This window comes from Ceratotherium simum, chromosome 13 (assembly GCF_057802395.1).
Source record: "Ceratotherium simum simum isolate JZ-2026a chromosome 13, ASM5780239v1, whole genome shotgun sequence".
NCBI lineage: Eukaryota > Metazoa > Chordata > Mammalia > Perissodactyla > Rhinocerotidae > Ceratotherium > Ceratotherium simum.
In genome coordinates, this window is record NC_141912.1 from 52,347,260 (window position 1) to 52,365,293 (window position 18,034).

The window sequence follows — 18,034 nt, forward strand, 5'->3', positions numbered from 1 at the left end:
ACATGCTCCCCTCCCCATCTTATTCTCACAACGTGCTTTGGAAAAACACTTAGAACTGTACGTAGGCAAACGAATCTGTGACCGGTAGAAAGAATAACTTGTCCTCTGCCCAAACTGTCCCTCTGTCCCAGATAAAGAAGTAACTGAGGTTTTCTTAGATTCTTCAGGAAGGTTGCACTCAGCAGATGTGCTACAGAGAAGCACTCAATGTTCTGCTGTCATCCATCACCTGACATTTCTCAGCCCCTCTCCAATCCCGTTCACCTTAAATAAGTCATTTCCAGATCAATTCCCCTTTAAGATGGGGTGTTTAGGACAAAGTCCGCCATCTTCTGACATGCTAGCTTATCGCTTATTAAAGTTCTTTCTCTACCACTGCCTGTTTGGCCTTTTATCTTGTGGCGAGCAGATCGAGCCCTTCCTCGGTATCATCTGTGTTGCTTGGAGTTGTTTCATCAAAGCAAAACCCACTCTTGGCAGCCATGGTAGGCGGAATAGGGTTGCCTAACTGTCCAAGATTTTTTTTCAGATCTCGAAATGGTGTTCACTGGACATTCTCTGTCCCCCACATTTCCCCTTAGGATTTACTAGCATCAGCCATCATCGTGCTCCCGATTGGTCGTCTGCCACTTTTTTTCTATCAGCATCAATGTGGGTGTTGGAGAGAACCTGCCGCCCAAATCTCTGCTCATTCTTCCCCCAGTGGTCCCGATCTTGATGCAGGCAGCAAGAACAGTGCCCTATGTAGGCCACTGCCCTAAATGTATCAGCCTCCTATTTATTTACACAGAACAATGATTTCGTAAAAGTTGTAACCATCATCCACAATTGACAAGCTTAAAAAAATTTCACACATCAGAATGGTTTCCTATTGCCTTTAATCAGCGTTTGCTGTTGATGGCGTTATGGTTTTGCTCTTTTCAAACACTTTACTCCTAGAATCTATGGTTTGCTCTGATTGGCGCTGCCATGAGAACTGCAGAACAGTCTTGACTGCTTCAACATAGTGGCTATCCAGGGGTGGCTTCCTCTGACTCCCAGGCTGCAGGAACTTCTTAATTGTAGGGATGTTGCTGATTCTTATTTTAAAGGTCTGAAATGAGAAACAGTAAAATCAGGGCCTCAATAGAAGTCACAACCTTTAAGAAAAATCAAAACTTCATCATGGGGGGAGGATGCTTAGACTGGCAGCTTATGGAGCCCAGTGTGTTGAATCTGAGTTAATCCCTCAGCACGTCGGCTGGATGTTCTTGGGAAGGGGAATACAATTGCTGGTATGTTTAGCATGAGTTAAATCATCTTATTAAAGGATCATTGTCATTGGGCCCGGCCAGGTGGTGTAGTGGTTAAGTTCGGCATGCTCTGCTTTGGCGGCCTGGGTTCAGTTCCTGAGTGCAGACCTACACCACTCGGCAGCCATGCTGTGGCTACGATCCACATACAAAATAGAAGAAGATTGGCACAGATATTAGCTCAGGGCAAATCTTCCTCCAGCAAAAAGAGGAAGATTGGCAACAGATGTTAGCTCAGGGTGAATCTTCCTCAGAAAAAAAAATTGTCACAATTAGGCAGTGTATATTAAACACTCTAAAAAAAATTCATATCTTGGGGGCCGGCCCAGTGGTACGGTAGGTAAATGCGTGCACTCCACTTTGGCAGCCCAGGGTTTGCAGGTTCAGATCCCAGGCGCACACTTATGTACCGCTTATCAAGCCATGCTGTGGCAGCATCCCATATAAAGTAGAGGAGGATGGGCATGGATGTTAGCCCAGGGTCAATCTTCCTCAGCAAAAAAGAGGAGGATTGGCATCAGATGTTAGCTCAGGGCTGATCTTCGTCACAAAAATAAATAAATGAAAATAAAAAAAATAAAAAATTCGTATCCTGTGATCTATCAATTCCTATTCTAGGGATTTATTATAAGGAAATAAATAAGCTGTGAGAAAAGACACAACTGTAAGAATGTTTGCAGAGTGAAAAATTGGAAATAACCTATGTTTTCAAGAAAAGAAAATTTGTTATGTATTTTATGGTACATCCCTGCAAGAAATATAAACAAGAAATTTAAAATGTCATATACAGGGCCGGCCCCGTGGCTTAGCGGTTAAGTGCGTGCGATCTGCTGCTGGCAGCCCGGGTTCAGATCCCGGGTGTGCACCGATGCACCGCTTCTCTGGCCATGCTGAGGCCGCGTCCCACATACAGCAACTAGAAGGATGTGCAGCTATGACATACAACTATCTACTGGGGCTTTGGGGGAAAAAAATAAATAAATAAAATTAAAAAAATAAAATGTTATATATAAAAGCAAAGAGGAAGGTCCCTATATTGACAGGGAAAGATTTCTAGAATGCATTGTCTAGTTAAAAAAGAAGCCCAGGGCAAAAGAGAATATATACTATTTTCTGTTTTGTGTAAGAAAAGGGAGGGGATAAATATATACTCATATTTTCTTATATCTGCATAAATAGGAACACTGGAAGGATATACAGGAAACCAATAAAAGTGATTATAGGGTTGGCAAGGTGGGAGAGCAGTGGTGGGAATGATATTTCTCAATTTACACCCTTTTTATATAGTTCTGATTTTTCAGAATGATGTGACTACTGCCTAAGGAAAATAAAATCGAATAAAATGATATTGCAGAAGAATATTTGTTGACATGCAAAATATTTAAGATAATTGGAAAAAATGTTAAAAGCAGGCCACACAACAATATTGACTATGATCCTCTTTGGGGGAAAATATAAAATAATAGGTCAGAGTGCCTAATGTAGCCACATTTGGCTAGTTAGGTCTTTTTTTTTTCTTTTCTTTTTTTGGTTCATACAAATGTCTAATTTACGCTATTCTTAAACGACAAAACCTATGGTCACCTATTAGATAAAATGTTTCTAAGGAACTAGAATGGAGGCCGGTGAAGACTGACAGTGGCGGGGTTCAGAGACAGAGGGGTCTGAAGACAGGCATCTCAGCGGGACACAGGCAGCACCATCCAAGCAGGAGCTCTGAACAATCAAGAGATTTCGAGGGGGCTTTGGCATCAGAGGGATTAAGGGGGGCAGAGTCGTCTGGTAGGAGCTGGGGAGAAAAGAAACAAGGACAAATTTGTCAGCCTTGCTTCTTCAGGAAAAAACACTCAAAGCACTAAAAAATATGGAAAACGCTAAATGTTTGTGCTAGAAATCAAAATAACCTATTCTTTCTCCCTTCATAAGGTTTTATTTCCTAACGATCCTATAGCGTAAGCAGGAGAAAATTACCAAAATGAATGAAAATAATGATTCTTAAAATAGTCTTCTTAAGTTTCTTTTGAGATTGACCCAGACACATATTTTGCTTCAGTCTTTGTCTCTATTCACTGTTTCCTGGGTTTTGTGTGGATGTTAAAACATTACCTTTAGCAGAGGGAAGTCGGAAAGAACAGAAGCACTGAGTTCTTCCACCATTAAAATAGCTTCCAATAGTTGTATGTCTGCCCAACTGAATTTGTTGCCAACGAGAAAATCCTCTCCATGGTCTTTCAAAATCTACAGAAAGGAAAATAACAAAGGGTATCAAACAAAAGTAAAGACTATTTTGCCTGGCTAAACACAAAAGCATGGAATCTTTTGAACAGATCAAATTCACTAAAGAATCTTTTTCTTGATAATCTCCAAGAATGCTGTCAAGGATAGGATAAAACCAATACTCTTACACACTGCTGTAAATTGGCACAATCTTTTTGGAAATTTGTTAGTGATTTTCTTGAGTGGTGAAGTACTGGTATGGAGTTCTCATTTATAAACCCGGAGCTGGTTAAGCAAAACTGTACTCACCAGTAAGGGAGACACAAAGGTCATCATTAGCTAGAATCTGGCTACTATACCACAAGTAGAAATAAGTCACCATTGGGGTACTGGAAGCCCAAACCTGAGCCTTTTTACTATGCAGTGAAAAGTGAATATAAAAATTCCTCAGGCACTGCTTTGAGTAGATGTACTAATATGGGTTGACTCCATAAATAAGGAACAAAGATAAATTCAGGCAGGACATTTCTTCCTGTGATACATACAAGAATAAAAATAAACGCTAGTATGGATGAAAAAAATGTCCAAGAATCAACGAGTTCTGGAGTATCCCAGCCAAGGAATACTCTAATAATTGTGAAGATAAAAAGTCAATGGAATATACCAAATATGTCAAATATATGGTGATTCCTGCCGAAGACAAGCTTACAAATTACATGTGACAACTCCTCCATGAGACAGAGGAAATAGACTTAGGAAAAAAGGAGAATTTTGAGCTACAGAGCCAAAAATAAGAGTGAACTCTTTAAGGAGTTAAAAATGTTTAAAATGTTCCAAGAGATAATGAAAAGAAAGGCATGTAGAAAAAAAAGAGCATATGAGTTTGAACAGAATACAAATAAAAATTGTGAAATGAAATATATAAACAATATAAAAATACTTAGTGGAGAAGTTGAAAAAAAAATCAGTCATTTGGCACATAGAGCTGAAGAACTCACGGAAATAAAGATACTGAAAATATGAAAGAGAAATTAAGACACATGGAAAACAGAATGGAGCTCCAACGTGTATCTAACAGGAGCCCAGAAGGACAGAGTAGAGAAAACAGGGAAGAAACCTTTTTCAAGAGTTATTTGGTAGAGGATTTTCCAGAAATTTTTTAAAAAGAGAAAGAATCTTCAGATTGAAAAGGAACACCAAGGAGACTAATAAAAAAAAAATCCAGAAGTAAACACAGTATTGAAAGTATATCAGATAAAAATCTAAAAAAGATAAATACAGTACCACCAAAGGAAAAATAACCACACTAATAGCAGACTTCTAAATATCTGCAATCAAGGCCAGAAGACATTGTAATAATATCTTCAAAGTGTTACAGAAAATAATTATTAATCTAGGATTCTATAACCATCTAAATAATTATTTAAGAGTAAAGGTAAAGTAAAGATATTTTCTGGCAAATACTGAAAGAGCTAACCACTTACAGATTCTTCCTGAAAGAACTCTAAAAAAACGTTCTTCATGTAGAAGGAAAATATACCGAAAAGAAAGGCACGAGAGGCAAGGAGCAATGGTAAGCAAAGAAATCCCTTAAACATGTTGATCAATCAATGTAAGCTTTGGGGCCGGCCCTGTGGCTTAGCGGTTAAGTGCACACTTTCCGCTGCTAGCGGCCTGGGATTCAGATCCCGGGCGCATACGGACACACCGCTTGTCAGGCCATGCTGTGGCAGCGTCCCATATAAAGTAGAGGAAGATGGGCACGGATTGTTAGCCCAGGGCCAGTCTTCCTCAGCAAAAAGAGGAGGGTTGGCATGGATGTTAGCTCAGGGCTGATCTTCCTCACAAAAAAACAAAAAAAAGAAAAAGAAAAATCAACATAAATTTTGACTGTTAAAAAAAAAAGACTAATTGGGGGAGTGTAAAATCAAGTTGGATCTAAAATATTACTCAACAAAAAAGGGAGAAGGGAGGAGAGAGAAGGTTGGAGGGAAGTCAAAGCCTTGGCTTATTGAGAAGAGGATAGTCACTAATAGTTTAAGAAAAAAATGTTTATCTTCCAAACTATCAGAAGAAAAATTGGGAATAAAGAAAATCTTGATCAATCTAACAGGACATAGAAAAGGAGGGAAGGAAAGGCAAAGAAAAACTTTGTATTTGCAAATGGAAAACAAAATAAAATGAAAGAAGTAAATGTGACTATATTAGTAATAATAAAACATTTGTCTAGATGACTCCAAAGTATAGAGTAGATTGAAAAAAGGAAGTTGGAGAATAAACTTATAGTATGGTATTGTGTATATAAAAATATTTTAAGACACACTTGTGTAAAAATTTTTTAAACAACCCAAAGCCAAGTCTCTATTTTTAAAAAGGACAGAAAGAATCTGCATCAAATTGCTTACAGTGGTAGCCTCTAGAAAGGGAGAAAGGAAGGAATATAATACTTGGGTACAGTGCAAAGGAGAGTTCAACTATCTGTATAGATTTGTTTTAAGGAGAAAGAAAAAGTTCTTAAGCGAGAAAATAAAAGTACTGACATTTGTTAATGCCGAGTGGTAGGTTCTGCTTTTGAAAACATTTAAAATAATAGAATAACATGTGAAATTATCTTCAGTATAATTACAATTATATAAAAATCTGAAAGTAAATAAAAACTTATTTATAGTGTAAAGACTGGAAGGAAATACACGAAAATAACTGACATTTATCTTTTGGTGGTGAGGGTAGTAGTGACTAATTTCTTTTATGTTCTACATTTCTGTATTGTCCCATTTTTTATATGAGGAGCATCTACTTCTCATAAAATAATTTTTAAAACTCGCCTTATTTTCAGAAATAAAATTTAATCTCTGAGTGCAAAAAGTTGGACTTAACATGATTTTACAAAACAGCATCTAAGTCATTGAGTTCAAGTAGATAACATTCTTTGATTTAACAAAAGCAGTTGGTTATCTGGATGAATCAGAGAATCAGGGTTTGTTTTCTGCTCAGGCTCATATCTTCACACAGAGAAAACCTTATCCCGAAGCCCCAGGGAGAATGCCTTATTCCAGCCAGCAGCCTCCAGAATAGATGCTCTTGATCAGAAGGGATATCAAGAAAGATGGCTTGGCAACAAAAAAATAACACAAGCCAAGACCCAGTGACATATCAGGGTGACATATTATTTTAAAACAGTTTCTTGCTCTTTAACTCAACATAAGGAAGATAGTAACTTTGCATTTCAATTCAAAACACAATCAAAATTATTTAATACATCCTTGTCTTACAGAGTAGAAGTGACACAGTCCTGGGCAAAGAGTAGACTCAAGAAGTATTTAGCATCTACTTGTTTCAGAAAGAGCAACCCGGATATTAATGAATCATGTAGTTCCATTTTACCAAAGGATTCTCTAGGAACAAATTAGACACTAGGCACATTAAAAAAAAAAAAAAAACTATTATATCCAACTCCAAGTTAAATACAACAGTTTTATATTTGAATGTTCTGAATAATCCAGCATCTGATTAATGAAGATTGAGTGGGCCAGAACACATCATCCAGGGTGGCAGGTTTCACTGCTGTATGTAAGTGTCTAAGAATTTGAACCCCAAGCCCTTGAGATTGTTGAGCAGGGCTTGGAGTGATGGAGCCCCCAGAGCAGTCTCTGCCAATTGCTTTGTCTGGTTGCACTGGAGTCCTACAAATATTATCATTGTATGACTACTACGATATGAAAAACTTAGGAAACATGAAAGTAACCAGACCTCTTGGAGAGATGGCTGATTGAAAGTCTGGAGAAGGAAATGTACAAGCTAAGCCTGGAGCATCCTGTCGTACCACAGAGCAAGGAAGCATCAAAGATTTCTGGGGTCATGTCAACAGGACGAGGAGCAAACTTGAAGAAGATAGCACTGGTCAAAAGATAGGATATTTGAGCCCCATTAAGAATAAGAGCTCTGAAACTGACCAAAACATAGAAAATATGTTTAAATCCACGACAGTAAGTAGTATTCTAATGTTACTTAAAGCACCAAAACATTAATAAACTCATTGGTCTCCTTTGAAGATGCTGGGTAACTAACTCATTTTGAAAAGTGGTGAATAAAAAGAAAGAATCAAGCATTGATCTTCCTTTCCTACATAAACCATACCCCAGGGTGACCAAATATATTATGATGGGAAGATTCATTGTATAGAAAGTATTCCAGCTAATAAGTGAAGAGAAACTAACAAGATTGGGATGTCAACATTTTGCATCCACTAATAAATCCGGGGTCTAGGCATTGATCATCAATCACATTAACGTCATAAGAAGAGTGACAACCAGACAACATGTGCTTCCCAATGACCTACACACCACCACCTGGGAAGGAGTCTGGCCAACATAATCAAACTTGAATCTGATCAAGCTTCAAATTCTAATTTCCATTTGACAGGAAACCTAGGAAATAAAGGAGTGTGCTGCAGTTACTAAAATCCAGACTGTGGGAAACTGGGCAAGACAAATGCAGGAGGAAAAAAAGAGGAAAAGGGGAAATCGTATAGATTAAAAGAGACTTAAGAAATGTAATTGACTAATTACAACAAATGAACTTGAATTTGATCCTGATTTGAAGAAAAAAACGATTTTAAATGTTTTGGGAAGTACCACATCAGGCAACATAGATTTCAAAATCTGTGGTCTGATAAAGCACTCTTTGACTCTATAACTTAAACTATACGACTCAAATAACCATAGTAATTTTTTTAAATTACCCATATTAATTATTTCAACAACATTGTACATTGTTCCCAAATAAACAGGAACTTTCTTGACTAGCAGTCTGAGGTACAAGCAGAACCCTTAATTATAGTTTAGTCATCAAGGAATCATTCTTTCCCAAGGCTAAGACTGAAGATAAACACCACAGAATTCTTTTGGCCTGCAAACATCTATCTATGGAACCCTGTGCTAACAAGACTTTCTCATCACGTCACATGCTGTCCTTTAGGTTTGGAACCTTGCCAGATGTACTGAGAGGATTTTTGTAATTCGTATTCACTCCAAAACGACTTCAGAAAAATTGTAAGTTTAAGAGACTTTGTCCTTTGAGTGAGGCATGATTAGCCAATAGCATTAAATCTAAAGAAATATCTGACTGACACAGTGAATTCGAGGTGGTGACGCCTTGGGCTGATGGCTTATTTTTAAAATCAGAACAGAAACACTGTACCCTTTCACTGCACTTGGTTTATTTCAATCCTGTTTTGTTGGGGGTTCCATAATTATACATGTTATTTGTTTTGGAATCCTTATTAATAAAGTTTTGGTCCAAATGCAGTAAAGCTCTAACATCGCTTCTGTTTCTTCAAATATTCCTATCAGCAACAGGAAATGTAAAAGTCCCAGATCCTTGTAGCCTACCTTTTCAAAGACAGGGAAGTAACGGGTTTTAGCTTTCCTCACAACTAAAGCAATATTCTCCTCTTTCTCCTCACGGGGTTTAAACGCAGCCAGCGCAATCATCATCATGAGATCCAGGGTGCCATCGGCGTACATGTCGATCCTGAAAAAACACCACCTGACTCTCATTCCGAGAGGAACCTTTGAGTATGGAGTTTCCTAATCTGCCACTCCTATGGTGTAAATGGATATTGGGGCAAGTGACTTTTGATTCTCCCTCCCGTAGGCTTCCAAGCTCAGGAATGATTTCTGAAACCAGTACCAGCCATGTGACCACAGTACAGTAGAGTCTCTGGAAAAGTTTATTGAATAAAGGGATGCGTGAAAGAATTGAGTGCCTCTAAGTTGAAATCTGCCATAAACAAATAATTAGATTACTATGGTTTTAAAAACCAAACTGAATGAAGTTTACCCAAAATTAGTACTAGAACCTTTTCACTTATTTAGAAAGATATATAATTTATCATGTCTTCCGTTGACCTGGCAACTGAGACAGAAAAGTTTACTTTCCTAGTCAGGTCAGACAAATAGTTCTATTTCATTCTCTTTAAAATATTCTTTTTATTGACAAACACTTTTTTAAAAAACGTTATTAAAAAAACTAATGATGGTAGATATGTTACTATTATATATTGGCCCTTGGTGCAATCATGCTGTGCCAGTTATCTACAACTAGTTTGCAACTCGTTAGGAATTGTGAGTCTTGTATCCCCAACTATGTGCTAATTGCACATCAAATTTGATTTAATGAACTTCTTTGTCTTCCCTTTTAACACATATAAAAGAATAATTTACTTTTATTGTCTTATCTGAATTACAAATCATTTTTCTTCCATGTTAGATTGTCACCTAGCCTGCTTGCTTTAGTCCATTACAGTTTATATCTAACGTGGAGAAAAAAATATTAATGGTGTCCTATAGCTTAGCACACACATCTTGGAAAAAATCACGGGGATTTAAAAAACAATTAAAAACATGCACCAAAACAAATGAGCAACAGACTGCTTCTGCATATTACTGCTTGTTTACATTGTTATAAGAGGATTCTGTTCACAGACTGTATTTGAAATTGCTTCGCTTGCCATACTCCTTTGCGATGGCAGGTTAGAATAACTAAGTTTTAAAGATGGAGCGATGGGCCTTTCTCCCACCACATCTTTGGTGTATATTGACCATCCCACCGTGTCCATGCTTATGGTGATGAGATTTCAGGGACCACTGAAAAGGCCCCTTGACCCCAAGTCCAGATAAAATTTATAGTTGCAAGTCTTTGTTTTGTCTTAAGTCTATTTATCTCCTGTGAAACTAAACTATTCCTGGGAGTAATAACCCAATCATCCTCAGCCAGGCCTAGCACAGTGCAGAGTAGGCGCTTGTGGTATATAGATGCCAAAAAATGGCCACGAATTTTCACCCTCTAGTATTTGTGATAAAGCCTGGCAGCTTCTTCCATCAATAGATGGGGTCTGTTCCCCAGGCTGACCTCATGACTTGCTTTCACTAATAAAATGAGGTGGAATTGATGAGCTACTAGATCTGAGCCTAGAACTTAAGAGGCCTTGTGTGCTTTCACTCTCTCTCTTAGAACCCTGCCCACTTGCCATGAGAACAAGCTCAGGATGAGAGGATGAGAGACACGTGGCCCATTTGCCTCCCAACCAATAGTCAGCCAACACCCAAAACCAGAGCCTCCCGGCTGACTACTGGTTGAACACAGAAATATGAGTGAGTCTAGCCCAGATAAGTCAAGGCTGGCCCAGATGTGCTGGCCACTCAGATGACTCATAGACTGGTGAGCAATGTTTAATGCTTGCTGATTCAAGTCACTGTATTTCAAGATGATATGTTATACCAGCATTATTTGTGGTAATAGATCATTGCTACAATGCTCAATATGTATTTATTTGCTGAGTCAGTCATTTCCGGCTTCACGTAGAATAGTTTACCAGGTCATTTTATGAGAAGATATTTTGTTAGGAGTGAGGAGAGACTAAGAGAATGTTGAATGCAGACCACTATGAGGGGAGACCTGGAGTATTTATTCAGAGTTATGCACAAGACATGCCGGATGTAACAAGGTCATCTCCCCTTTATTCCTCTTGCCTTCTCCCCTCAGTCCAGGCTGAAAGGCTATACCTGGGCTGGGTCTTAGTTGGTGCAGGACTACAAAGCTTGGAAAAGAATCAAGTATAGGCACGAACACTCTAGTACCTGACTTTCTCCTTCAGGTCCTTCCTTGGCAGCAAGGTAGCTAAGTATGGCTGTAGTCTGCGTCAGCATCATTCCATCAATTTCAACCAGAGGCACTTGGCCAAAAAGCAGGTGTCCATCTGTGGTTTGAGCAAAAAGAGGTTAAGACACTCTCCCTCCATGGTTGTGGTAAGCCTGGAGGAGGGTTCACTTCTAATTTCGTTGAGTGATTTCTAGTTTTCATCCAAAGTGGTGAGTTAAAGACCCCAGTCCTTGAGGAAATGCCTATCATTTGCTTCATGGAAAATTTGAGATTTACTTGATGGTTTCATGAATTTTTGTGTGTTGGTTAATCATGATATTTAAGACTGTCTCCATTTACTATGATTATGTTATAGTATAAGTGCTCTGGTTCTCAAAGTTTAGGATGTATAAGAATCACCTGGGGGAGGTAGGTTGTTAAAAATACCCCACCTCCCAGATATTCTGATTCAGGGGTGGAGTCTGGGATCTGAATTCTTTAAAAAGTACAAAAGTATCAGTCTAAGTCTACACAGCAAGGACAACATACACTGGACGACATAACAGCAAGAACCCTGGCAGACTTGGGTCTGAATGCCAAATTTAGCCCTTTCCAGCCGTGTGACTTGAAGCAAATGACTTATTTGAGCTTCCACTTCCTTTTCTCCAAAGTGGTAATAATATCTATCCAGTAGGATTTTGAAAGGATGAAATGAGATAACATAAGTAAAACACTGCATACTGTCAATAGCCAATGTTTAGTAAAGTCAAATTCTCTTCTTTGTGACTGCCTATATGAATAATGCATTTAAAGACATCCTACAAATAGTGCTCTTTCATGGGGTCTTGAAGAAATTAACAGCCTTTACATTTCATTAACACCTGTACATTGCTGAGAATAAGGAACTTTACCCAGGATAGGAACCAGACCTCGCTAGAGCATTGGCAAAGGCCACAGTTAATTTCCCCAACATCCACTACTGTTCCTATCTGACTTAATGCGAGGCAGTAGAGGATGGGGGGAGAATATTGCTGAGGAACCAGTGACAGCTTTCCAGGGAGCCCGTGTCCCTGTCTAGCTGGGTGACTTTAGGCAAGTCTCTGACTTTTCTGAGCCTCTTTTCTGATCTGCAACAGTATCTATCCTGCTCATTTTACTGGGTTTCTTTGAGTAAGAATAAGATCAAACTTGTGACCATGCTTTGGAAATACCAGTACTATTATTAACAGAGAGACTGTAAAACCTCCATTTCCTAAAGGTATTTCTACATTTGTTCCATATTAAATGAGCATCGAAAGCTGAGCTCTGTGCTGCTGCTTATGAGTGATGCAAACCTCCATTAGAAATGATCCCTGCTTCTAGGAGCTGATGATCTTCTTCAGAAGGATTAAAAAAAATCTCAGGTCAAGAGTGCAGGAAAAGATCTTTGAGATCGTTTAGTTCAGTTTGTTCATATTATAGATGATAGTACTGGGGAGGCCAAGGGCGGCAAAGGTGGCTTGCCCAAACTCACACTGTCAGGGGAGATCCAAGCCGACAGAAGTGGGCCTCCTGGCTCCTGGGCCAGTGCCCTCTCGCTGTCCCTCTCTGCCTCCTGTTCACAAACAACAGTGACACCCAGGAGGGTGTCTCAAGCACAATAGCAGCATCAGAGACTCAGGGAGGGATGGAGGACCTCAGAGGCTGTTAGACAGCACTTCCTGCTGGAATGATCATGAAAAAGAGTTTATGGAGATACATTCATTTATTGACTCAATACGTATGTATTTAACCTCTACCAGGTACCAGTGACTGTCCTTGTTTGGGATGGAGTGGGACAGAAATGAAGAGGACAAAGAGCTTCAAGGGATTCCAGATAATAAAGTTCCTGGACAAGAATTGGGAAAGCAGTTAAGTGGGCCACCCCCACTCAATATGATCTACTGGTACCTTGCAATCCAGGAATATAAAGACTGTTTTTACTTTATGGTAAGGAGGCAGGATGCAGAGAAGTTAAAGGCCTTGCCCAAAGTCATACAGTTTGTAAATGGCAGATCTGCTGACTACTAGTTGAATGTCTTAAAAAATAATTTGTGTTAATTTCATGACTCTTAATCAGCAACAATGGGGACACCCAGGTCTCCTTAGATAAGGAAAATAACATTATGGCTGTTAGAAATTTAAGTACCATGAAAGTACTAGTCTTTTCTCTCAGTGTGAGAAATTCTTCTGGGGAATGCAAAGATTAAGAACTACTTCTTGGATCCAAAGTTCATCAAATTTGGGTCTTTTCTACAGTTTTGATTCTACAACTGTGACCTGACAAAATGTTTTCTGGTAATCTGTTAAAACCATCAAGAACAAGCGGTTCATTATTTAAGAATTTTTAAAGGTTTCTTCAGTGGGATGGAGAGGATGGAACCAATTGGCACTGGGTCAACTCATGCCATCGTATCTAGTTGATGTCAGGGTCATAACCTGCTTGATAAGCTTTGACAAAGGCTAAGGACGCAATGCAGACGACAAATTCAGCTCTGTGCCAGGGACACAGTGAACAGTTGATGTCAGCAGTCACGCTATCCACCTTTTCTAATAGTTGTCACTCTAGAGCTCTGTGTTCTATATCGAAGTGAGTATTTCCAGAAACAAATTTCATTTTTTTCCAATAAGGCGACATTGAATAAATCTAGGCTTACCCTTCTGCAACTTCTCATATTGTTCTCTTGTTTCAAGAAATTCTTCTTCAAACTAGACAAAGGATAAAGACATTGTTATAACTTTAAGGTCCTCAAAAAAAGAGAGAGAGAGAAATGCTCACAGTATAAAATGCCCAATGGCTTCCAGAACGAAAATTTGAAAAGGAATCACAAAGCTGTCAACTACCACATAGCTGAAAATTCTGACCGAGTATGTGTGTAGATTGGTTAGACTAGCATGAGACGGGCACCCCTTTTTGGTTTTTGCCAACTTATAGGATATCTCTAAGCCCCCACCCACATTTCTCCTTTTCTTCACCTCAGCTCTTTCCTCTCTCCAAACTCATTTTTTCTCCAACTTCCCCAGCGATTTCTCCTCTTCCCTTTCCTCTCTTTTCTTTCTCCTCTTTGTTCTGTATTGTTCTCCTTCCATATCAAGACAAATTAAATTTCTCTTTGATGCTCACATGTTCAATGAAAGGGATCCAAGGATCATTACCCAGGTGGGATTCTCATAATTTATTATTGATGGAGTTTGTAAAGCTTTTGTGTGAAAGAGTGACTTTTGTGTGTGTGTGTGAGGAAGATCAGCCCTGAGCCAACATCCATGCCAATCCTCCTCTTTTTTTGCTGTGGAAGACTGGTCCTGGGCTAACATCTGTGCTCATCTTCCTTCACTTTTTTATATGGGACACCGCCACAGCATGGCCTGACAAGTGGTGCATCGGTGTGTGCCCAGGATCCGAACCTGGGCCGCCAGCAGCGGAACACGTGCACTTAACTGCTACGCCAATGGGCTGGCCCCCAAGAGTGACTTTTTTTGTCCCTCAAACCTTGGGATGGGGGTAGGATGAGGTGAGCAAAAAAAGAAGGTAATGAATCCTTGTCCTGGAGGACATGACGTTCAAACAGGAAAAGGGATCTACACCTGCACGAAACAAAACAATTCCAAAGCACTTGTGAAAATCTATGGAAAAGCCAGTGGAGAGGGAATTCAGAGTTAAGGAAAGATCTCCATGTGGCAGACCTTTCAGAGGAGGGTTCAAGAGGAGACCAGACATCGGCTGAACCTAAGTTTCCAGTTGGCATCCATGAGTAGAACAAGACTGAGGTGCCAAGGCAGAGATGAAAAGACCCCGGGAAATCAGCCGGTCCCACTGAAGAGAATCATTCAGATATGGGTCTCCTCTCTTTCCCCCATCTTATGATCCACCATGATCTTTTCAGCTGCTACAAAGCTTCCAGAACACCTCCCTAGGCTTCCACCTCTGACCCCTCCTTAAACAGAAGACTATGATCCCTCCTTCACCTCTCACAAAGGAAGACAGTTAGAAAGGGAAAGAGTGGGTATAGCCCGAAGGCACCACCCTGAATTTTGAAGGGGGAAGAGGATCGCTTCAATACCACGCAGCAAATTCCCTCCTTCCTTTTCCCAATCGGGAACCAACCTCCACTCCAGCTGCAGCCAGCAGCCAGTGGATTGACTCCATTCTGCCCCTGCCACGAAAGTAGTAGAGCTTGGGTTTGGCTGCCATGACTCCTGGCTCAGGGTTTCTGAAGGGCAAAATAAGAATATATTAAGAACAAACTGACATGCACTGTATGGTATGTCTCCACTTATAACAATTCAAAACCAAGCAAAACAAAACTATTATTTAGGGATACCTACAGAAGAGGTACAACTATGCAGAAAGGCAAGAAAATAATTACCACAGAAGGAGGATGGTGGTTACCTCTAGGGAGGAGAATGAGGGTTGTGATTGGGGAGGGACTTGGGGGGTTCTGGGATGCTAACAGTGTTCTATTTCTTAAACAGAATTAGTAATTAGTCTTTACAATTTGTAATTAAACTGTATATAAATGGTTTTGCTCTATCTCACAATTTAAGAAAAAAGAAAGAACACACTACATATATCCAAGTGTTCTATAGATTTGAGAGATTGCCTCTGGTATTTTGAGAAAGGAAGCAGGATTTAATATGATGGTTTCATGGATGACCTTGCCAAAGAAAATCTTTTCTAACAGCGGCAAGGAGCTGGGCCTGTTGGGATGGAAATGTTCGGTGGGAATTGGGGACTCTTTCATTTCCATCACAAAACTTTTCTGAGAGCTGGGACTAGCACAGATGCAGCCCTAGAGAGGACCACCCACCACCAAGAAGCCGGGTGACCTTAGGCCCAGTTCATTGAACCTCTGTGTGTCTTCATGTCCTCATCTGTAACTGGAGAGAATTACCCTCGGCGACTTGAAGTCTTTTGAAGGCAAGTACAGCAATAATGAAGCATACTAATAGCACTTTCTGCTCCATTGTCACAAGAGCCACAGTGGCAATTACGTTAGTGCCTCCTGTCTATCGCACAGGATTATTGAGATGATCAAATGAGATAAAATAAAAGTAAAGTGCTTTTAAAATACTAAAGCTTTATATCAATGTAGAGGATTGTTGGGTTTCCTTTTCTCACATTTGCCCCCTGACCCCATATACAATAATGCATGCTTCAAGGGGACTGCAAAAAATGTTGACTGCTGGCACAGTGCATGAGGTGCTGTGGCTAGGAGGGTGCATGGGAAGTGTCAGGGCCACACCTGGATGGAGAGACCGATGCCAGCTTCCGAGGCCGTGCTTACCGTGGTCCTCCACCAGGTAAGCCCCAAACTGCCAAACGTCATGCCCTAGCTGGATTCCACTTGAGGATGCTGCCTGCACTAAGGAAACCCACAAGAAAGTAATAAAGCAGAATGTCAGTAGCTCAGGTAATGCTGAGAAATTTAACTGTTACTACCCACAATCACCTGGCCATAAAGTCACTCAGGTTCACGAAGTCTTGCAGGTGTTTCAAAGCCGTTTTCCCCACAACCATCCTATTTCCCTATATGTTGGATTTACAGTTTAACTTTGGAGAAGGTTAATTCCTTCCTTGCAGTGGTCTCATCACTCCCCAAGCATTCCTCTGTTGGGTTGCTGTCAAGAGTCATTCCTTTTAGGGGAGAGAAGTCAAGATGGCAGCGTAGGTGGACTCTGAACTCACCTCCTCCCACAGACACAGCCAATTTACAACTACTCTTGGAAAAATTGCCCCTGAGAAAGAACTGAAAACTGGGTAAGAGGAACCCCTGCAACAAACAACAATCCTAATTGAGGTGGAAGAGGCAGAAACTCCCGTCTGGAGAGAAAAAACACCACCTTCACAAGCCACAGCACTTCACAGCCACCAGGGAGCAGCCCAAAGGTACGCAGCCTTCCCTGGAGGAGTGGGGACCTGAGCCAGGGAGCATGCCCGCTATAGGCATTTTTTGGACACGGGACAACCAAGATGAGTGGCATAATATCTGACTTTGCTTGCTACTAACAACATTGGGGAGTACCCCCAGAAAATCTGGGTCACAAAGAAATTAAAGCCAGCTCTTAAAAAGCCCATGCACAAATTCACCCATTTCAGAAAGCAACCTAAAATCACCAGAAAGAAAGGTGCACAGTCCTTCAGTGAAAAGAGACTCACCTGATAGGCTCTGAGTGCATCTCGGTGAGAGGTGAGACCCCTCCGGGGACTGGGACATTGGCGGCCACCATTGTTTTGATCTGGTTTGGGCGTGCTGACACAGACACTGGCAGACATCAGTGGAGTTCTTCCCCTGGCCTGCTAGCCCAGGGTCTGCCCCACCCACTACAGCAGCGATGTAATCCAGCTCAGCCAGGGAAGGCAGCCTACCCCAACTGGCCCCACCCAACAACAAGCCCTTGGGCAACTTGTGGGCCTGCTAAGTGAACTGCCTGGATTCTCTTCAGCCTGGGGAGTGGGTCCACCTCTGTGGGGCGGGGCGTGCATAAGGAGCGGGTGGAGAGTGTGGTGCAGTGGTGGAGTGTGTGGGGCTCCTGCCGTGGAGAGACTGGGTCCACTTCAGGAGGTCAGGCATGTGCACAGGACAGGACTGTGTTGACTATGTGTGTGGACCTGTGGGCGGCAGGGCTTGGCAGCTGCAGTAGACTTGTGCTTCTCAAACAACCACATAAGGGATTGGCCCCACCTTCCAAAGCCTGAAACAATTGGGTGGTCCCATGCCTAAGGCCAGCCACACCCAGCTGCAATCCTCAGAGAGCTGAAAAGAGACTTAAAGTCCAGAGGCTTACAGCAGTTGTAGCCCCTGGGCCTAACAACCAGCCATGCTGGGGGCCTATTCACTTAGTAGAAAAACTGCAACAGGAATGTG

General features: G+C 40.8%; 1 protein-coding gene across 1 annotated transcript; it reads right to left on the reverse strand.

The window, feature by feature from the left end:
• Nucleotides 1-842: 842 nt before the first annotated feature.
• On the reverse strand, nt 843-17,624 carry LOC101393877 (glutathione S-transferase A4-like). Its single transcript, XM_087438716.1, is given in 8 exon segments — nt 843-1,093; nt 3,399-3,530; nt 8,900-9,041; nt 11,150-11,173; nt 11,175-11,268; nt 13,826-13,877; nt 15,274-15,379; nt 17,326-17,624. Coding segments are annotated over 8 exon segments (837 nt in total). The 5' UTR covers nt 17,397-17,624; the 3' UTR covers nt 843-877.
• Nucleotides 17,625-18,034: the final 410 nt, after the last annotated feature.